Genomic DNA, 19,650 nt, shown 5'->3' with positions numbered 1-19,650 from the left:
GCCCTAAAGGATCCATTCAAGCATATCTGCCTCATGGCCTCAAGAAGGCCACTGCAGTTCCAGGCATCACACCCACATTCAGAAGCAATAACAAAGGGCCATCTCTTCTCTTCTTTTTTAAAACAAAGAAAGCTTATCCCAAAACTTCCAGGGTGACTTGCCTTTCCCGCGTTTTATTTGCCTGATTTGTTTCTTGCCTCACCCCTTGCACTAGAAGGGGGCATGGAACCACAGTATTTAACAAAGTATAATCAGACCCTACTCCTAGGACTTCCCACACATCAGCTGACTATTAAAGAAAAGTTGATGCCTGAACAAAATCAGGATTCTCTTAGGAAAGAACAAAGGAGGAGGGAATGTGTGTTGGGGGAAAATGCCCACCCAGTCTTCTTTCTATAGAAGGAACAACTCAGTTTTTCCCTACTGTGTCTTTCTCCTGTGCGTCTCCTCTACTCTCACACTAGCATCACACTCATAACACTTCAGGTCATCAAATGTGGGGAGTGCTTCCCCACACCAGGCAATTTTCTGTGACCCTGGCTGGCTGTTCTGTGACTTAATTCTGACACTATCTACCCGGAAATAGCCTCAGATCCCACAGATTAAGGACTCAGGTCCATTCTTCCCACTTCCAATGACAATCAGAAGTCCAGATTGTGCTTCTGACCAATCGGCTACAAACCAGAGCTTCCCCCATGAGGATCCCCCTCTTCAGATCTGATTAACCCACCAGAGTGGCTCACAGAATTCAGGAAAACAGTGACTTCCTTTTGTTTTATTTTTTTTCTTTTTTTTTTTCTTCCTTTTATTTTAAAAGAATATGATAGAGAATACAGATGAACAGTCAGATGGAAGAGATGCACAGGGCAAGGTCTGTGCCCAGGGGCACACAATTTCCATTCTCTTTTCAGGCATGTCACTGTCCCAGCCCCTGCATGTGTTCGTTAGCCCACAAGCTCCCTGAACCCCATACTATTGGGATTTTTACAGAGGCTTCATCACAAAGGCATCATGGATCCTTCACTCCAATTTCAGCCCTTCTCCCTTCTCAAGAGAATGGGGAGTGCGGCTGAAAATCTCAAGTTTGTTATCATAGTTGGGTCTTTTTGGGGACCAGACCTCATCCAGGAGCCCACCAGAAGTCACCTATTAGAACAAAAGACACTCTTATCACCCAAGAAATGACAAGGACTTCCGGAGACCTGAGTTAGGAGCTAAGGTCAAAGACTAAATATTAGAACAAAGCTGTTCCTGGTGTTCTTATCACTTAGGTAATTACAAGGGTTTCAGGAGCTCTGTGTCAGGAACCAGGGGCAGAGACCAATATATTTTCTATTATCTTGCAGAACGATGCTGAGAAAACAAATAACAAACTCTAAACCATCCCAAGACTTCAAAAACCCAAGAATGGTCAGCCCACCCCGTCACCCAAAATAGCGGGGATAGCAACTGTCTCCCTAATATCTACTTCTGTTTGAGAAATCTAATTTCACCTCTGACCTGGGGGTAGAGGGAGCCTGTGGCTCATATCTAATTTAATCAGTTTCGTCTCATCTCCTGGCCATTGATGTTGGTTCAGTGATAGGCAGGTGGCATGATCTGGACCAATTTCAAGGAGGGTTCTAAGGAAAAAAAAGTATTTCCTCATTCTGCTGAAGGAGCTTCTTCAAGTCTCTTATCTCTGCTCAGGCTCCCACAGCCTGGCTTTCTCAGTTTGTCTGTCTTTTTCTCTCTCTGTGCTGTGTGCTATGCTAAGTCGCTTCAGTCATGTCCAACTCTTTGCAACCCTATGACCCATAGCCTGCCAGGCTCCTCTGTCCACGGGATTCTCCAGGCAAGAATACTGAAGAATACTGCTATTTCCTACTCCAGGGGATCTTCACAACCCAGGGATTGAACCCACATCTCTTGCATCTCCTGCATTGGCAGGCGGATTATTTACCACCAGCACCACCCAGGAAGCTCAGATATATACCTATGTGAGTGTATGTTAAGTGGTTTCATTTATGTCTGACTCTATGCAACCCCATGGACTGTAGCCTGCCAGGCTCAGAGATCCATGAGATTCTCCAGGCATAAATACTGGAGTGGGTTGCCATGCCCTCCTCCAGGGGATCTTCTTGACCCAGGGATCAAACAGGCATCTCTTGCATTGGCAGGTACTAGTGCCACCTGGGAAGCCCTTTTCTCTCTCTCTACGCCTCTGCAAATATGAAGCCCCAAATATGTGGTCTCAGGGGTATTGACCAGTCATACTACTACGTAAGGGGACCATTTATCCTTAGGACAGATAATGCTGGAGTCAGTCATACCCAAGACTTTTTTATACGTGAAACAATCCTCTTTTTCTTAAGCCAGTTGGGTTGGATTTTCCGTCACTTGCATGAAAATCCCAATGGATACAGTAACTTGGAGTAGGACTGGGACAGGACAACCTCATGTGGAAGAAAAAGTGGGGCCCAAAATAGATAGATGAGAGCCAAACCAACATCCTCCAGGGTGCCCTGGAGCTGGAGCAGGAGACACTGGTTAAAGCCATGAGTGGGGGACCTATAGATTCTTGAGAGGAAAGACAATCCTTAGCTACTCCCTAACCCAGTATCCCAAATCCAGGTTGGACACCTCTCTCCCACCTATCTCAATACACAGACTGTGAGCTCTAGGAGGACTGGAGATTATCCAACCCCACACCTCTCTCCAGTTTACAGAAAGATAAACTGAGAATTGAAAAGGGAAGAAGTCACTTGGAGCTGTGGTCCTGGGCACGTAGAGACTGATGGGAGCTTGGATCCCAAGGACAGAGAGGATGCTGGGAACTGAGAACAGAAAGGGTACCAGGAGCTGAAGTCCGATGGAGGACCTGAATGGAGGAGTTTTGGGTAGTGATGGAGATAAAGGATTTTCATAGTTGGCATATCCCAGTTTCCCTGATTGTCAAATGATGGTAGAAGAGGTTGAAGTCTCCTACCTTCCATGGTTTCTCACTCTTCCTGGCTCATAAAGGTGATAACCCTGCACCAGGTCTACAAAGTCCCACAGAAGGGGGCTCGGGGAGACTCACCTCCCAGGAGGGAAAAGGGACCCAAGTCTGGAGGAGTGAGTCAGCACCAACGATGGGAGAGAAGTGGGGAGAGCGCATAGACAGTCAGGGACGAAAAGAGAGGCTGGGGCCAGAAGAGTAGGGACGCAGGGTGGGGAGGCTAGACGCTTGGGCGTCCAACCAGAGCCTCTCCCACCCCAGGAATGATGCAGAAACACGGAGTTTCCGGGTGAGGACCGGGGGAAGGGTGAGACCTGACCCCAGTCCAGCCTAGCCCTGCCCTGGGAGGTCCTAGACCTGCCCAGATACCAGGCTGTTGCCTTCCCTCTCAAAGTGGCTCAGCTCACAGCCTGTCACATGACACTGTCAACCTCACACTCACCTGTCCACAGACTACCTCTCACTGTCACCTTTCCTATACCCCACTCCATGCTCACACCTTCACCTTCACTCCCCCTCTAGAATACGTTCACTTCTCCTCTGGAATATGTGCACCCCCCTTCACCTTCACCCACGGAATAACTCCACCTGTCCGGGGAACACTTCTCCCACTCACTTTCCCCACCAAACTCCCCCTCCCTGGACGCTCACAGCCTCACACACATCCTCACTCAACTCCCTCCCCTCCGCACCCACCCGCACCTTGGCGCATCCTTGCAACAGCACCCTCGCCTTTCCTATGACACGCTGCCCCTCACAGCACCTGCCCGCGCTTCCCTCCGCATCATAGCCCACCACTTCTGCCCTCACCCAGCGCCTGCACTCTCCGGCCGCGGGTCCCCCCGGCACACGCCCCCTGCTCGCCCCCGCCCCCGGGCCCCCAAGCTTTCGGGCACATCCCCTCCTCCGATTCCCCGCATCCTCTAGAGGTGCCCTCTCCCCGGTTGCCCGGGGCCTCCCCGCGTCTCCCCGCCCCTGCCCCCGCGCCGGCCCCGCCCCGGCCTCGGCGCCCCGCCCCCCGGGCGGGCAGGGGGCGGGGCGCGGGGGGCGGGGCGGGCGGCGCGGGCGGTGCAGGTGCCGGGCCGGGAGCGAGCGGCGGCGGCGGCGGCGGCGGCACCATGGGCCGGGCCCGGCGCTTCCAGTGGCCGCTGCTGCTGCTGTGGGCGGCCGCGGCGGGGCCAGGTAGGGTCGGGGGCCGGGGTCGGCCGGCTGGCCGGGGCGGGGCGGGGGGCGCGCCGCGGTGACAGCCGGGCGGTCGCGGGGCCGCAGAGGCCGAACAATGCGCGCGGGGCCGGGCCGGGCCCCCCTCCCCGGGACAAAGCGCAGCGCGGGCCGGGAGCCGCGAGCCGGGAGCCGCGAGCGGGGGAGGGGGCGCAGGCCCGGCCACCGTGCCGCAGCCCCCCCATCCCCGCACAGGCCCTGATCGCGGCAGGGACAAAGGGCCTGAGACCCCCCCTCCAGCCCCAAGTCGGCCTTCTCGAGGCGGCCCCTCTGTCCTGTCCGGTCCCTGCGCCCCTCTGTGCGCCCGCCTCTGAGTCCCTCAGTCTCTCTCCTTGTCCCCCTACCCTTGTCCTCTGTCCCTCTGTCTCCAAGACTGCCCGTCTCTCTGCCTGTCCCCCTTTCTCCTTGCCTCCCTGTCCCCCGGCTCTCTAGCCTGTCTTTGTCCCCCATCTCTGTCCCTTGGTCTCTGTCCCTTTTCACTGGGTCACTCTGCCCGCCCCCCAGCATGCTCTCCATTCCCTTCTCTGTACCCCTATATTTCTGCCCCGTCTCTCTGTCACCTCTGTTTCTCTGTCCCCCACCTGTCCCATTCCCTTGTCCCCTCTCTTTCTGTCATTCCTGGTTCTCTGGCCCTCCCTGTCATCTGTCTCCCCCATTCCCCACTCTCTCCTGTCTGTCTGTCTGTCCCACTGTGTCCCTGTCCCCCGTCTCTTTGCCTCCCCTATCTACTGTCACATCCTCCATCCTGGGCTTCCTCATTACCATCCTTCATTTCTGCATCTCTCTGTCCCTCTGTGCCCCTGGAGAGGAACTGAGTCGGGCAGGGCATCCTGAAGGGCCCTGGAGGGAAATGTGTGCGTGTGTGTGTGTGTGTGTGTGTGTGTGTGTGTGAAGTGTGTGGGGAACCTTGGCGTGTGGGCACACACGTGGATCCAACAGATGCCTTCCAAATGCTGCCCCTCCCCACCCATTCACACACCCAGGCCACTATCTACAGAGAAGCCCCCTCCAGGACATCCAGGGAGCCCTCCATGTTCCCTTATCACACACTGTGAAAAGCTGGAGTCCTCCAAGACAGGGTGACCCTGAGACCCAGGACAAGGTCAGGAAATGTCACCCCCACACTCACACTCTCACATTGTGTGTGCCTGGTACCTGCCACCAGTCACCCCCTCCCTGGCAGGGAAAGCCACTCAGGGTCAGGGGGAACAGATAACAGGGAGGTAGCTGAGCCGGAGTGGGAGGGCCGGATGTCCTGTAGAAATTTGGGAGCTGTGACCAGATGGCACAGGGTTGGGGACCTGCCTGTGTTTAAATTTTGGCTCGTGCCATTTGCCAGTGTAGCCAATGGCAAGCACCCTTCTCTCTCGAGGCCTCTGTTTCCCTTTCTGTAAAGTGAGGGTGTTGAACTCAGTGACCTGAAAGGAAAGGAACTCCAGCTTGGACACCTGAAGGGGTTTCTGGCTAGCTGGGTGCAGTGACACCTTCCCCACTCCAGAGCTGAAGCAAAGTGTGCTTCCTGTCTCCTCAGGGCAAAGTGACAGGCTGAGAGTGGGCCTGTCACCCTCCACCTTGCTTTAGTCTATAGTCTTCTGTCATCGCTTCAGAACTTTCACCATTACGTCCTTTCTTTGTGGCAGACAAGCCACAATTTCCCAGATGAGCGCTTTAGTACTTAAGCTACATCTCTATCCACTTTTGTTTCTCTTTCTTTGTTAGGCCAGCTCATAGACTCCTAGAACCAATGAATCCAGTGAACAGAGAACCTGAGGGTGTTTTAGAACCACTGGCTTCCAGAAGCCCAAAGTCTTTAGACTCTTGACACCTTTAAAATTCTAGAACCTCGCTGGCGTTTGCATTCTAGCCTCCTGACACCTTCAAAATTCTGAAACCTTTACCTCTCCAAGATTCCGAATCTTGACACCTCTGAGGTCTAGAATCGTGGGAGTTTGGATTCTCAGAATCAGAATACTGCCTAAGAGGACCAACTCCCCAGTTTGAGAATCTTTTCGCCAGCACTTCTGGGAAGGAGCTCTCCAGGCTTGTCCCTCCTGCGGTTTTAAAGTCTCTGCTCCCTGGTGCCCTAATCCCTTCTGTAAACTTTCTCTAGATGAAATGACGGGGGACTTTACCAGTTGGGAGAGAGCTAGGTGTCAAGGGAAGCACTCTGGAACCAGGGCTCTCAGGTGTAGTTCTGGGTCCGCCCCTTCCCCATCCCCTTCTGAGCCTCACTTCCCCTTCTGTAAGGTGTGGGCTAGGCAGCTGAAGTATCTGATCCCAGGGGGCCCTCCTTGCTTTCCTTTTCATTGGCTATTTCTGAATGGCTTTGGCCACCGGATTCTTGGAGTTGTCCATGGCCCCGCCTTCCACTCTTTGTCACTCCCCTTCCCCTCTCACCTTGCCCAGCCAGCAGGAGTAGGGACAGGAGCTGGGGTTCATTTACACCAGGAATATCAGAAAAGGATGATGAGATGTATGCCAACAGAAAGAAGGGTCCAGGGTGGGTGGGCGAAAGGGATTTAGAGAGGGATGGGTTGCCTGCCCAGAGATGCAGGCAGGCAGAAACAGACCCACAGGCCAGGCACTGAATGGCCCAGAAGGGAGCATGGAAAACAGACCTCCAGATCCAAAGAAAAGATGAAGAGGCTATTAAGAGTGGGGCTGGGGGGCCCTGAAGGAGGGAGAGTTTGTTAATCCAGAATAATGTTTCCCTCCCTAGGGACTGACTCTTCCTTCCTTCTAGAGTTTGGGCCGGCCACTCTGAGAAGCAGGGTTCTGCCTCTGGCCCTCACCCACCCATGAGCCAGATGCCTGCGTCCCCAGAGCAGGGGGTCAGGTTCCCCAAGGGATTCCAAGACCTTAGACGCAGCAGGGCTGGGGCCTGGGGTGGGTTAATGTCGTGCGAGCCTGGCCTGTCCCCATCTTGGGGAACACAAAGGCAGCTTTCTCTCTCTGGGTGGGGTGGGGGTGGGAGGCCCGGACTCGCCAGCGCCCAGTGGCCTGTGGCACCACGACCCGAGCACCCACTGGTTCCTGCCTGTGCAGACCCCAGGCCCCTAGGTCCTCTAGGAACCAGGCACGGAGGCGCCTCAGCAGACACCCAGTGGGGCAAGAGGGTGGCTGCAGAGCCCAGGTTCTTCTGGAAGGTGGTGAATATAGAGGACGCTGGGGGTGGAAGAGAAGACAGCAAGGGCTCAGTGCACCCTTCCCGGAGCAGGAGTTCTTTCCCTGACCCCACACCCAGGGGGAACCTCTGGAGGACTCCCCCACCCCCTGACTGGGCTCAAGGCCCGGAATCCAGGGAGTTTTGAATATCCCAGGAACGTGGGGGACACAGGGGGAACTTTGTATGCGAGGCTGCTGACTCACCCCGACGCCCCCACCTGATGCTTGCCTCACAGACAGGAGGGGGACAAGAGGGCTGGGGAGACAGGGCTGTGGTTCTGGGGGGCTGATGGCTGTGGCCCTGGAGCCAAAAGTTCCTGGGAGATCCTGGAGCCGGGGGGCCTAGAGTCCTGGGTCTGAGGGAGCAGAAGTCTAGGGGGTTCCGTGTTAGGGCTAGGAGGGGCTGGGGTCTTGGACTCTGGGTCTGAGGGAGGAGAGGGCTGGGGGGCTTGAACTCCTGGGTCCAGAGGGAGAAGGGCACTGGGATCCCAGACTCCTGGGTCTTGACGGAGGGTGGGGTGCAGGTGCAGACTCCTGAGTCCTGAGAGAGGAAGTCCTGGGCGGGGGTCCCACTCCAGGTTTCTGAGGGAGGAGGGGCTGGGACCCTGATGCCTAGGTCCTGCGAATACAGGCGCCTTCACAAGGCTGAGCTGGGGAAGAATTGATGCTTTGTGTGAGGATGTTCGGACTCCGCCATTGATGGGGGGCTGGGGGGGGGGATTCGGTCAGGATGCAGGGATGTACCACCTCCCTAGGGGAGGATAGGGGGGGAGGAGGCAGGATGCCATGAGCCCCCTGGAGAGAGGATATGGAGGGGGTGGCTGTGACCTTCCCGGAACTGTGACCTTGAGACTCCCTTGGGTATTCGCTGACTCAGGACCCAGGAAGTGCTCCCCCCACTCCCTTTAGTCTCCGTGGAAACATCCACCAGCTGTGTAGTCTGGACCCCTGGTTCCTGAAGGAAGAGGGGGGTGATGGCCCAGAATCCTGGATTTGAGGAGGGAGAAGGCTGGGGGCTTGCGACTTCTGGATTTGAGAGAAGATGCTGAGAACGTAGATTCCTGATCCTGATGGAGAAGGAAGCTAGGAACCGTTGCTCCTGGATCCTGGGATAGGAGGCAGCTGGGGGGCTGGATTCCTGGGTCTAAAGGAGGAGAGTGTTGGATTCTGGGTCTCTACACATCACCTGCTCAGCCACTCTTTCCCAAACCCTCCCTAGTCCCTTTTTCCAGGCAGTTTAAAGGGCCAGTGCCCCAGTCACCAAAGCTCAACCCCTCGCTGACCAGAAAGTCCTGCCTCACCACCCCCCAACCCCGAAACAAAAGCTCCTGGGACATTAATATTCCAGGCACAGACACTGTTGGTTACTGACTCCTCAGGAGGGGGAGGGAATAAAACAAAAGCCCCCCACCCTTACCCCATGTGCTCCCTCAAGCAGAGAGCAGGGGATATGTTTGGGGGCGGTGCAGACCCAGAGGTCCTGAGGGCACCCAAGAGATGTTGCGTTTCTGCCACTGACTGGCCTGGGACCCCTGAGCCTCATTCTCCACATCTGTAAAATGGGGGGCTAGCCCTTGGGCTTGTCGAGGACCAGGATCCACAGATAGCCTTCAAGATGTTTTTTTTTTTAAAAGTGCCCGGATGTGCAAACAGGCCAGTTCAGTTTTCACAGGAATAAGCATGTTTCTGGAGGTTGTAATAACAGCAGCGCAGAGGGCTCCCTGAGCCTCAGGTTCTGATTCTTGTGAATCAGGCCCTGGCATCATCCCCACTTTACAGACGGGGCATCTGAGGCTCAGGAAGGTTAAGCCATTTGTCCCAGGTCACACAGATGGCAAGTGGTCCAGCTGGGATCAACCCAAGTGTTTAAGATGAGAATAATGCCATGTCACAAAGTTGTCGTGAGGCTGAAATGCCTAGCACTTGAGATTCAGGCATCTGTCTCCCCAGACATTTATCAAGGGTCAAGCACACATCCACGCTCTAGAGTGCAGCAACAAACCCGAGAGATTGCAATCCTGCCTTCATGAGGTGTATATTTGAGTAATGGGGGACGGACAACCAACAAGTGTGCAAATGAATAAAATAATTTCAGTGAAAGTTCCATACAGGAAATAAAACAGTGGTGATGAAATAGAAAGAGTTCTGGGGACTTCCCTGGTGGTCCAGTGGCTAATGGTGGTCCACGCTCCCAGTGCAGGAGGTCTGGGTCTGAGCCCTGGTCTAAGTGAAGGTCCCACATGCCTCGGGGCAACTAAGCCCATGAGCTGTGACTACTGAGCCTGCGCACTATAGAGCCTGTGCTCCACCACAGGAAAAGCCCACGCACTGCAACTGTCCAGCTGATGTGTTAAGACTGGTCTTGTGGGGAGGCAGGTGTGGAAGTAGGGAGACTCACGAGTAGCTCTTGAAGGACCAAGTCAGAGATAGTGTCACTGGATGATGTGACAAAGGTGAACAGGTTTGGGATATATTTTAGAAGCAGAATGGATAGATCTTGCTGATGGAGTGGGTGTTAGAGGTGAGGGAAAGGGTGAAAACGTGGATGATTTTTAGGTGTTTTGGCCTGAGCAACCGGGTTGTGACATTTACTGAGACTGAGAAAACATGGGAAGGAAAATGTTTGGTGCCAGGATTGGACATATTAAGATTGCTATTCAGGAAAGTGCTAGATAAACCCCTAGTTCAGTTCAGTTCAGTCGCTCAGTTGTGTCCGACTCTGTGCGACCCTGTGAATCGCAGCACACCAGGCCTCCCTGTCCATCACCAACTCCCGGAGTTCACCCAAAATCATGTCCATCGAATCAGTGATGCCATCCAGCCATCTCATCCTCTGTCATCCCCTTCTCGAGATAAACCCCTAAGAGGGGCTTAAATTCACAAAACATTATATTCAAAGATAAAAGAAGCCAGAAGTTGGTGTCGAAGGCTTTTATGACAATTCCACATCATCACCAGAGACCCAGGCATCTTCCAGGTCTCAGTTCCCGAACTCCATCACATCCTAGTTTCAGGCAGCACAAAGGTGACCAGGTGGAAAAAGGACTTGTCCCCTTTCTTTAAGAAGTCCCCTTCGACTTCCATGGTGATCCAGTGGCTAGGACTCCGTGCTCCTGATGCAGGGAGCCTGGGTTTGATCCCTGGTCAGGGAACTAGATCCCACATGCCACAACTAAGAGTTGATGTGCTGCAACTAAGACTTGGCATAGCAAAATTTAAAAAAAGAAGTCCCCTCAGACGGTCACATGACACTTTTCCTGATATCTAGTCAGACAAAACTTTATCACGTGGCCTCACTTAGCTGCAAGGGAGTCTGGGGAATTTCTCTTTCTGCGGAATGTAGGGCAACCGTAAGGGCTACCCGGGTGGCTCAGTGGTAAAGAATCCACCGGCCAATGCAGGAGACACAGGAGATGTGGGTTCAATCCCTGGGTCGGGAATATCACCTGGAGGAGGAAATGGCAACCCACTCCAGTATTTCTAGTCTGGAAAATCCCATGGACTGAGGAGCCTGGTGGGCTGGACAGTCCATGGTGTGGGGCTGCAAGGAGTTCAACATGACTTAGCTGATGAGCACATCACAGGGCAACCATAAAACACAATCAGGATTCTTTTACTAAAGAGAAAAGGAAGAGTATATACTGAGTAGGAAGCTAGCTGTCTCTGCTTACCCCCCTCCTTCAGAATTAATCTTTTCCACCCTTCAGCCCCCAAATCAGGTTACCTATTCCTCTTAGAGGGACTGAAACACTTCTCATGGGATTTTACAATGATTTATGTCTACCTCCCCATAAATCTTGAAGGCCTTCCAGGACAGGGACCTCATCTGACTCATCCCTGGGCACCCAGCCCCTGAAAACCTCCCTGCAGCACAAATGAATGAATGAGACTGAATGTAAGAGATATGAAAAAATAGTTATCCAGAATTTAAAGGTGAATAACCAGGGACTTCCCTGGTGGTCTGGTGATTAAGACTCCCTGCTTCCAGTGCAGGGGGATATGAGTTTGATCCCTGGTCAAGGAACTAAGATCCCATGTGCTACATGGCATGGCCAAAAAAAAAAAAAAGTGAATAATCAAATCTGATCATGGCTCTTTCCTGCTTCAGTTCCTGGCCTTCAGGATAAAAGCTGATCTTGTACCTTGGCTGAGACCCTTCACAAGCACATGCCACAGTCCTCACCAATGCTGGACACCTTTCACCCAGACAACCAGGAGTGGATGTGGGTGTAGGATACAGAACTGGGAGACCTCGAGGCAGATCCTGCCTCTGCCACTCTCAGGCTGTGACCTTGGCCAAGTCATTTTCTTGCTGTGGAACAAATTTTCTCATCTAAAAAATGAGAACTGGAAAAAGAAAACTGGGGATTGATAATAGTGCCTCCCTTATTCAGGTATTGTGATGATTAAATGGAAATTATATGGGTAATGCCCTTAGCACAAAGCCTGGAATAGAAATTGCCTAATAAACAGTAGCTATGATGGTTATTGTTATTTTGAAGATGACAGTGACATTGATGAGGCTGATGATGATTAATCTCAGCTTTGAGCTTTACTCTGCACTGTTTACTTGGCTGGAAACGCCCCCTTACTAATCCCTTACTTCATTCCTCTGATGGATTAATCAGGGTAAGTTAACTGCTATAACAACAGCCCTGAAATCTCAATGGCTTAACCAAAAAATGTTTTTCTCACTCATGCTACAGTCCTGTGCAGGCAGGTAACCCGGGACAGAAAGTTAGGGCCCCAGACTCCTTCAAAATCCTGTTCTCCTCTGGGCTCCTAGGAGTCCTCTCCATTCTGCCAGCATGAAGGATTGCGGGTGAGATGAACCAGGCTGGAGGAGGTGTTTCTCTCTTCTGCCCACAGCCCATTGGCCAGAAATCAGTCATGGGGCCCCATGTAAGCACAAGGGATCCTCGGAAATGTAGCCTAATAGTGTGTTGTCCCTTGAGGGCTTCCCTGGTGGCTTAGCTGGAAAAGAATCTGCCTGCGATGCGGGAGACCTGAGTTTGATCCCTGGGTTGGGAAGATCCCCTGGAGTGAGTGGGTACGGCTACCCACTCCAGTATTCTGGCCTGGAGAATTCAATTCTGTACAGTTCATGGGGTCGCAAAGAGTCGGACATGACTGAGTGCCTTTCACTTCAGTGTGTTGTACCAGTTAACTTTAGCCGTGTTAAGACACCCTCCAAAGCATTGTGGCTTTGAACAGCAATTATGTTTTTTGCTCATGACTCTGGGAGTCAGCAGTTTGGATAGGATCAATTGGGCACTTCTCTTGGTCTCAACTGGGGTCACTCATGTGGCTGCAGTCACCTGGTGGTGCCACAGGGGCTGGATAGTCCAGAATGGTCTGATTCCCGTGGCTGGCATTTGGTGCTGGCTTTTGGCTGGGCTTCTCTCCCTCCGTGTGGTCTCATCCTCAAGGAGGCTGGCCCGGGCGTCTTCACCCAACTGTGTCAGAGCAGCAAAAGGGCATGAGTGGAAGCTGTGAGGTCTCTTGAGATCTAGGCTCCAGAACTCATTCAATATCACTTCTAGCAAATTCTGTTGATCAAAGCAAGTCACAAGCCCTCCCCAGATTCACAGGGTCAGAGTGCTCCATTAATGGGAAGAGCAGCAGGAATTTCCCTGGTGGTTCAATGGTTGTGGTGAAGACTCTGCACTTCCACTGCAGGGGGTAGGGGTTCAGTCCCTGTTTGGGGAACTAAGATCCCACAAGCTGTGCTACACAGCCTTAAAAAAACCCAACAACACCCAAAACAGGAAAAGCAGCAAACTCAACTCTACAGGGATGAGAAGAATATCTCGCCCATCTCTGCAGACAAGTTAAAACATGTGCTCAGGTGTGAAAGATGGGGTTTGGTGAACACACAACAGTTTCCCATACCCTGTGTATTGCTCACTCTTTAAAATATGGATCCAATGGAGCTTTCTTCTAGAATCTTCTCTGACCACTCATCTCCCTGGGTGGTCTTAGTCTCCACTTCCTCTGGGCTCCCAGTGTGACCTGTGCTGCCCCACCCACCCACTCCTTAGATCCACTGGATCTTGATTGCAGCTCCTCTAGAGCAGGGGTCAGGTTTTATCCATCTCCGGGATTCCAGCCCACAGGAAATGTTGGGTGTACTGAACTGCATGAAAGGGGAAGGAGAGGTATTGGAAGTTTGGATGGGTGAGGACCCGAGGGAGAGAGCAAAGACTGAATTGTACCCCTCAATGAGTCTCTTATCCTGTTTCTCTGTCTACTGGTCCAGGGGCAGGACAGGAAGTACAGACGGAGAATGTGACAGTGGCTGAGGGTGGGGTGGCCGAGATAACCTGCCGACTGCACCAGTATGATGGATCCATAGTTGTCATTCAGAACCCCGCCCGGCAGACCCTCTTCTTCAATGGTACCCGTGGTGCGTGCTGGGGGGTCCAGAGCCTGAGTCTTGGAAGAGGAGAGGGCCGGGGACTGACTGAAGACAGAGCTGAGGCTCTAGTCTCCTGCATCTGAGGGAGGAGGGGGCTGGGGCCTGGACTCCTGGTCGTGTGAGAGGCCCTGAAACATTCTGGGTACCCAGGAGAGTGACTAGGTGGGCACCTTAGACACCTGGGTGTGGTTGGAGAAAAGAGAGGGCCGAACTCTAAGCTCCTGGAAGAAAGGTGGGACTTCTGAGCTACGGATTCCCCAAGTTCACTCCCGCCTCTTCACTCTCTAGCCCTGAAGGATGAGCGTTTCCAGCTTGAGGAGTTCTCCCCGCGCCGGGTACGGATCCGGCTCTCAGATGCTCGCCTGGAGGATGAGGGGGGCTACTTCTGCCAGCTCTACACAGAGGACACCCACCACCAGATTGCCACGCTCACTGTACTGGGTAACAGCCTCCCCTTCCTCAGATCTATCCTGTCTCCTTTCTCCTTTGCTCATCCCTTATCCTGAGACTTGACCCTGGCTGTTTTTAACCTCCTGGACATCTGCTCCCAGTAAATATGGCCGGTTTCCCTGACCTCTTGCCTCTGTGTTTGACCCTTTGTTCCCCCGGTTCCCTGGAATCCTGCAGTTTGGTTACTCTGAGCCCACCTTGGTCCCTCTCTTGACCTCCCTCTTGTCCCCTTCTCCCTGTGGCAGTGGCCCCGGAGAATCCTATAGTGGAGGTCCGGGAACAGGCGGTGGAGGGCGGCGAGGTGGAGCTCAGCTGTCTTGTTCCACGGTCCCGCCCGGCTGCCGTCCTGCGCTGGTACCGGGACCGAAAGGAACTGAAAGGTATAACCTGGGGGCGGGGATGGGAGTGGGCTGGAGAGGTGCCTGCGAAGGGCCAGACTTAAGAGACGGGGCTCCAGGAGGTGTGGCTTGGGAAAGGCTGGTTTATATATGGATGGAGCTTGAGGAAGAGTGCATGGGTTTGGCGGACACTACTACTCAATATATTGGGCTTCCCTGGTGGCTCAGTCGGTAAAGAATTTGCCTGCAACACAGGAGACAATCTACAGCTCAGGAGACCCAGGTTCAGTCCCTGGGTTGGGAAGATCTCCTGGAGAAGGAGATGGCAACCTACTCCATTATTCTTGCCTGGAAAATCCCATGGACAGAGAAGTCTGGCGGGTTAACAGTCCATGGGGTCGCAAGAGTCGGACATGACTTAGCGACTAAACCACCACTCAGTATATACTTATTGAATGAATTGTTAGATGAGAGGACATGGGGTGAAAGATCGAGGAGCTTTGGGAAGAGACACGGGGTTGTGGGCCTGGTTTGGATAGGGGCGTGGTTTGGAGGACTAGAGGCGAGGCTGTGGGTAAGGGGTGGAGCTTGGCAAATAGCCTGCTTTGGGATTGGCCAGGTGGGAGGGTGTGCCTTCAGTGGGCGGAGCCATAGCCCTGCCTTGACAGTTTCTGGGCGGGGCTTGGCAGGAGTGACCAGCGGCCAGGAAAATGGCAAGGTCTGGAGCGTGGCAAGCACAGTGCGGTTTCGTGTAGACCGCAAGGACGATGGCGGTATCGTCACCTGCGAGGCGCAGAACCAGGCGCTACCCTCCGGACACAGCAAGCAGACGCAGTACGTGCTGGACGTGCAGTGTAAGTGCCTGGCAGGCCAGCGCCCGGCGGGGAAGGAGGGTTCCAATGCGCCTGCCACCTGCCCCCGGGAGAATTCCTAGTCCTGCATAACCCAGATAACCACTCTCCCATCTTACTCCTGCCCACAGACTCCCCCACGGCCCGGATCCATGCCTCCCAAGCTGTGGTGAGGGAGGGAGACACATTGGTGCTGACATGTGCTGTGACGGGGAACCCCAGGTGAGCTTTGGGGTCCTAGATTCCTGGGTCCTGGGGAGAATAGGTGACCCGGAAACCTGAAGCTGGAAGAACAGAGAGGGCTGAGACCCAGCCTTCTGAATCCTGAGAAAGAAGGGATCTGGGGCTAGATGATGAGGAAGGAGGCTGTGGGTCCCTGGTCTCCTGGATTCTGAGGAAGGGGCTGAGGGTGGGGGTGAGGGGCTAGGATTCCTGAGATCCTGCTGATGGGTGGAAGTTGGGCCCGGGACTCTTGGTTTTCAAGGAAGGAAAGGAAGGTCTAGTAAGGATTCTCTTATTTGGAGATGTCGCATATCTAGATTTCTGAGACGTCAGAATTGGGTGCTGACACCTGCGTCCCTAACTCTCATTATATCCCCGCCCAGGCCAAACCAGATCCGCTGGAACCGGGGTAATGAGTCTTTGCCAGAGCGGGCGGAAGCAGTCGGGGAGACGCTTACGCTGCCCGGCCTGGTATCCGCGGATAATGGCACCTACACCTGCGAGGCGTCGAACAAGCACGGCCACGCGAGGGCGCTCTATGTGCTCGTGGTCTACGGTGAGGACCTAGGGGCAGTCCTCCCCGTCCTGGGTGGAACTGGGCCTTGGGGACAGGAAGGAAGGATTGGAACGTGTTTGAGGCGTCGATCTATGCAAAGAATGATTCCGGGGGGTCAAAAGCCCACAGAGTTCTTATAGTTCTGGGACCAGACTGATTGTCTGGATTCAGATTCAGTTCTGCAGCGTCCTGTTGCAGGTAACTTTGTGCCTTAGTTTCCTCATCGGTAAAGTGGAAATAAACAACAGCACCTACCTCATAGGGTTGTTGTAAAAATTATGAGCTAAATATAGAAAGCAGTTGGAGGTCGCTAGCACAAAGAAGTGTTATGTGTTTAGCTCCTATGACGGTGGGGCAGGAATTTTGGAGTGGCTGGGCCCTAGATCAGCGGTTTAAATACCTGGAGCGTTTTAAACAAGATGGGAAGGGATTTAGGTCTGAAGTCAAAGAAAAAGGATGTGCTATTTCTGTTCTCTGGGGAATGAAGTGGGGGGGAGAAGGCAGGTAGGTATTAGCGAAATGACTGGGGGCCAAGTCAGGCAGTGTACAAACCAACAAGCGTTCCTTGAAGAAGTGGAACATCAAGAATGGCGCCAGGAGCTTTGCTCAGTGGCAGTGTCGTAGCCAATGAGGTTTTTCCAAGGCGCAATTATTGCTAATTGGGGGGGGGGGAGGCGCCAGGGGAAGGGCCCACCAGGTGGCGGTAATTTGCGAGGCGTGGAACGTTAAGGGGGCGCGATTGGACGTGGCTGCAGAATGGTTTAAGACATTGCCAGCTATGGGCCCGGGCTGGGACCGTCCTCTGATGACCTGGGCCTGCGCCCTGTCCCTCTGGCAGACCCTGGTGCGGTGGTAGAGGCTCAGACGTCGGTGCCCTACGCCATTGTGGGCGGCATCCTGGCGCTACTGGTGTTTCTGATCATCTGTGTGCTGGTGGGCATGGTCTGGTGCTCGGTACGGCAGAAGGGTGAGTGGGGGCGGGGTCAAATTCAGCGACGGGTGTGGTTGGTTGTGGCGTCCAGAAGAGGGTGGGGCCTAGAACCCGATTTGACAGAGGGCGGGCGTAGATCCAGGATTGGAAACTTGAGGCCCAGATCCCGAAAGGGGCGGGTCTTTCGGTCCAGTATCCTAAAAGGGGTTAAGGGTTGGAGCTGAATAAAGGACTTTTACGTTTGAATTCCTAATTGGCGAATTCGTTGGGAGCGGATCAAGGGGATACTACCTAGAGAACGGATAAGGGTTGATCTTTCAGTGAACTTGTGAAGTACTCCTAATTCTGCTTTTCTCTCTTTCTCTGCCCCTGTTTTGCTCTTCCCTGGACTTGACTCTCTCCCTGTATGTTCCATCTCTCCCTCTTCATCTGATGTGTTTTGTCTGCCTCCCCGTCCAACTCCTGGGTCCACACGTATCTGTGGCCTCTGCCGGGGGGGGGTCTGTCACCCCTCAGGCTCCTATCTGACCCATGAGGCCAGTGGCCTGGATGAGCAGGGAGAAGCGAGAGAAGCCTTTCTCAATGGCAGCGATGGACACAAGAGAAAAGAAGAATTCTTCATCTGACCCCACCTCCACCCCAGGCCTGGGCCTGGGCTGGGGTCCACCCCACTGCCAGCTGCAAAGACATTTACCAGAGTCTGGGATGGTGGGCTTCTCCCCCCACCACTAACACCTCAGACGCTTGGACAGGGATGGGGGTGTTGGCTGCCTGGGTCTCTACAAGGGCCAGAAGCAAGGGCCCAGAGCTCTGGGTCCCCCGATGGGGGGGCAAGGGCCAAAGGTCCAGACCCCCTAAGTCCAGGGAGGGCGGTAGGGATTGGGTTGGGGTAAGATAACTGGGGGAAGGCCAAGGCCCCTAGGCTGCAGTCCCAGGTCTTGTGGGGAGGGGTCAGATTCTGGGAAGGGTGGGGTGGGCAGGGAAGGGGAACAGAGATTTCTTTGGGGGTCCCAGACCCCATGCCAGCCATTGTAGGAGTTCCACAGAGCTCTGGGCACCTCTTTGCAAAGCCATGTTTGCACGGTGGGGGTAAGGGTGGGGGGAGGGCGTGGAAACAGGGATTCTGTGTCTTTGTGTCATAACTTTGATGGGGGCGGTGAGGGAGACAGCCCCAACTTTGCTCCAGTCCCCTTTCCCCAGCTCCTGGGCTCTCCTCCCCTCCCCCCTCCCCCCACATCTGTCCCATCCATCTTTGTCTCTCTGTCCACCCACTCCTGGGGGGGCCTTCCCCATCTCTCCTCCAGGCCCCCCGGGGAGGGGGAAAGGAGTCTGGGGGGAGGGTGCATTGCTCTCTATGGTTTTATATATAATATATTAAAAAAATAAAAAATCTGTATGAAAATATCAGATTGCACCCCCTCCCCCCCATTCCTGGCTTTTGCCCCCTTTTTCTTGTTTAAAAAACAAAACAAAACACATTTTGTACGGGGCGGGGAGGGGAATGGGGAGGGGGTTTGGCAATCCCACTAACCACCATTAAACTGAGGAGAGAACAAGTTTTTGGGGTGGCTGTGTGTCTGTCCCTCTGCCCAGACCTGCACCATGTTGGGAGGGGGAGGGAGGATGATGATTGCTGGTGGACTGTATAGGTCAGGAAAGGGTCCTTACATCGCCAAGGACACCTCCACCCTCCCAAGAAACCTGGGCTTTTTCTGGTCAGTCTTTAAGCCAAAAAGCACTGTCTTGTCCTTTCAGTAGCCACTGAGCTACCCTATCCCCACCCAGTAGCCTGGACACTTCCCCTGCCTTATCCCCAGCCCTGACATCAATCTCCAGAGGACCTTTCAATTACTCACATTTTGCATTGTCAAAACCTGTCCCTGCCAGCTGAAAAATCTTTCCCTTGCTCTCCGTTTACCTCTAGACCAAGTCAAAGCTCCTGAGCCTGGCATTCCTGGCCCCTCATTCATTCATCTAAATTTTAAGCAAGTGATTTTTATTTTCAAGTAAAAAATATATTAACCTTACTTTGTACAAGGTGCTGCTCAAAGGGCTGGAGATGCCATGGTGAATAAAACAGGCAAAAGCTAGGTATTCCAGACAGCTTAGTGCTGACCGCAGACTTGATCCTGTTCTAGGCACTGAGCATCCAAAGCGGAAAAGAGTGACTCCATTCTTGCCTTCTTTCCTTTTATGAGGAAAACATTACAGCAAGGAAGCAAAACAAACAAAACTCAAATTTCAGATTGCCATAAGTACTGCTGGGTTTCCTAGGTGGCGCAATGGTAAAGAATGCCTGCAGGAGATGCCAAGAGGTGGGGGTTAGATCTTTGGGTCGGGAAGATCCCCTGGAGTAGGAAATGGCAACCCACTCTAGTAGTCTTGCCTGGAAAATTCCATGGACAGAGAAGCCTGGTGGGGTTACAGTCAAAGGGGGTGGCAAAGAGTTGAACATGGCTGAGCGCGCGCGCGCGCGCGCACACACACGTACTATTAAGATAAAAAGCAGAGTAAGGGG

General features: G+C 53.6%; 1 protein-coding gene across 1 annotated transcript; it reads left to right on the top strand.

Moving 5' to 3' along the window:
• Nucleotides 1–4,055: 4,055 nt before the first annotated feature.
• CADM4 (cell adhesion molecule 4) lies at nucleotides 4,056–18,061 on the top strand. Its single transcript, XM_055553039.1, has 9 exons — nucleotides 4,056–4,162; nucleotides 13,626–13,772; nucleotides 14,073–14,225; nucleotides 14,480–14,614; nucleotides 15,262–15,426; nucleotides 15,555–15,645; nucleotides 16,029–16,201; nucleotides 17,040–17,168; nucleotides 17,649–18,061. The coding sequence occupies exons 1-9, from the start codon at nucleotides 4,099–4,101 to the stop codon at nucleotides 17,756–17,758; spliced, it is 1,167 nt and encodes a 388-aa protein (XP_055409014.1). The 5' UTR covers nucleotides 4,056–4,098; the 3' UTR covers nucleotides 17,759–18,061.
• Nucleotides 18,062–19,650: the final 1,589 nt, after the last annotated feature.

The sequence above is a fragment of the Bubalus kerabau genome, chromosome 17 (assembly GCF_029407905.1).
Source record: "Bubalus kerabau isolate K-KA32 ecotype Philippines breed swamp buffalo chromosome 17, PCC_UOA_SB_1v2, whole genome shotgun sequence".
NCBI classification, from domain to species: Eukaryota; Metazoa; Chordata; class Mammalia; order Artiodactyla; family Bovidae; genus Bubalus; species Bubalus kerabau.
Note: the sequence above shows the minus strand (reverse complement) of the source record. Positions and strands in the feature narration are given on the sequence as shown.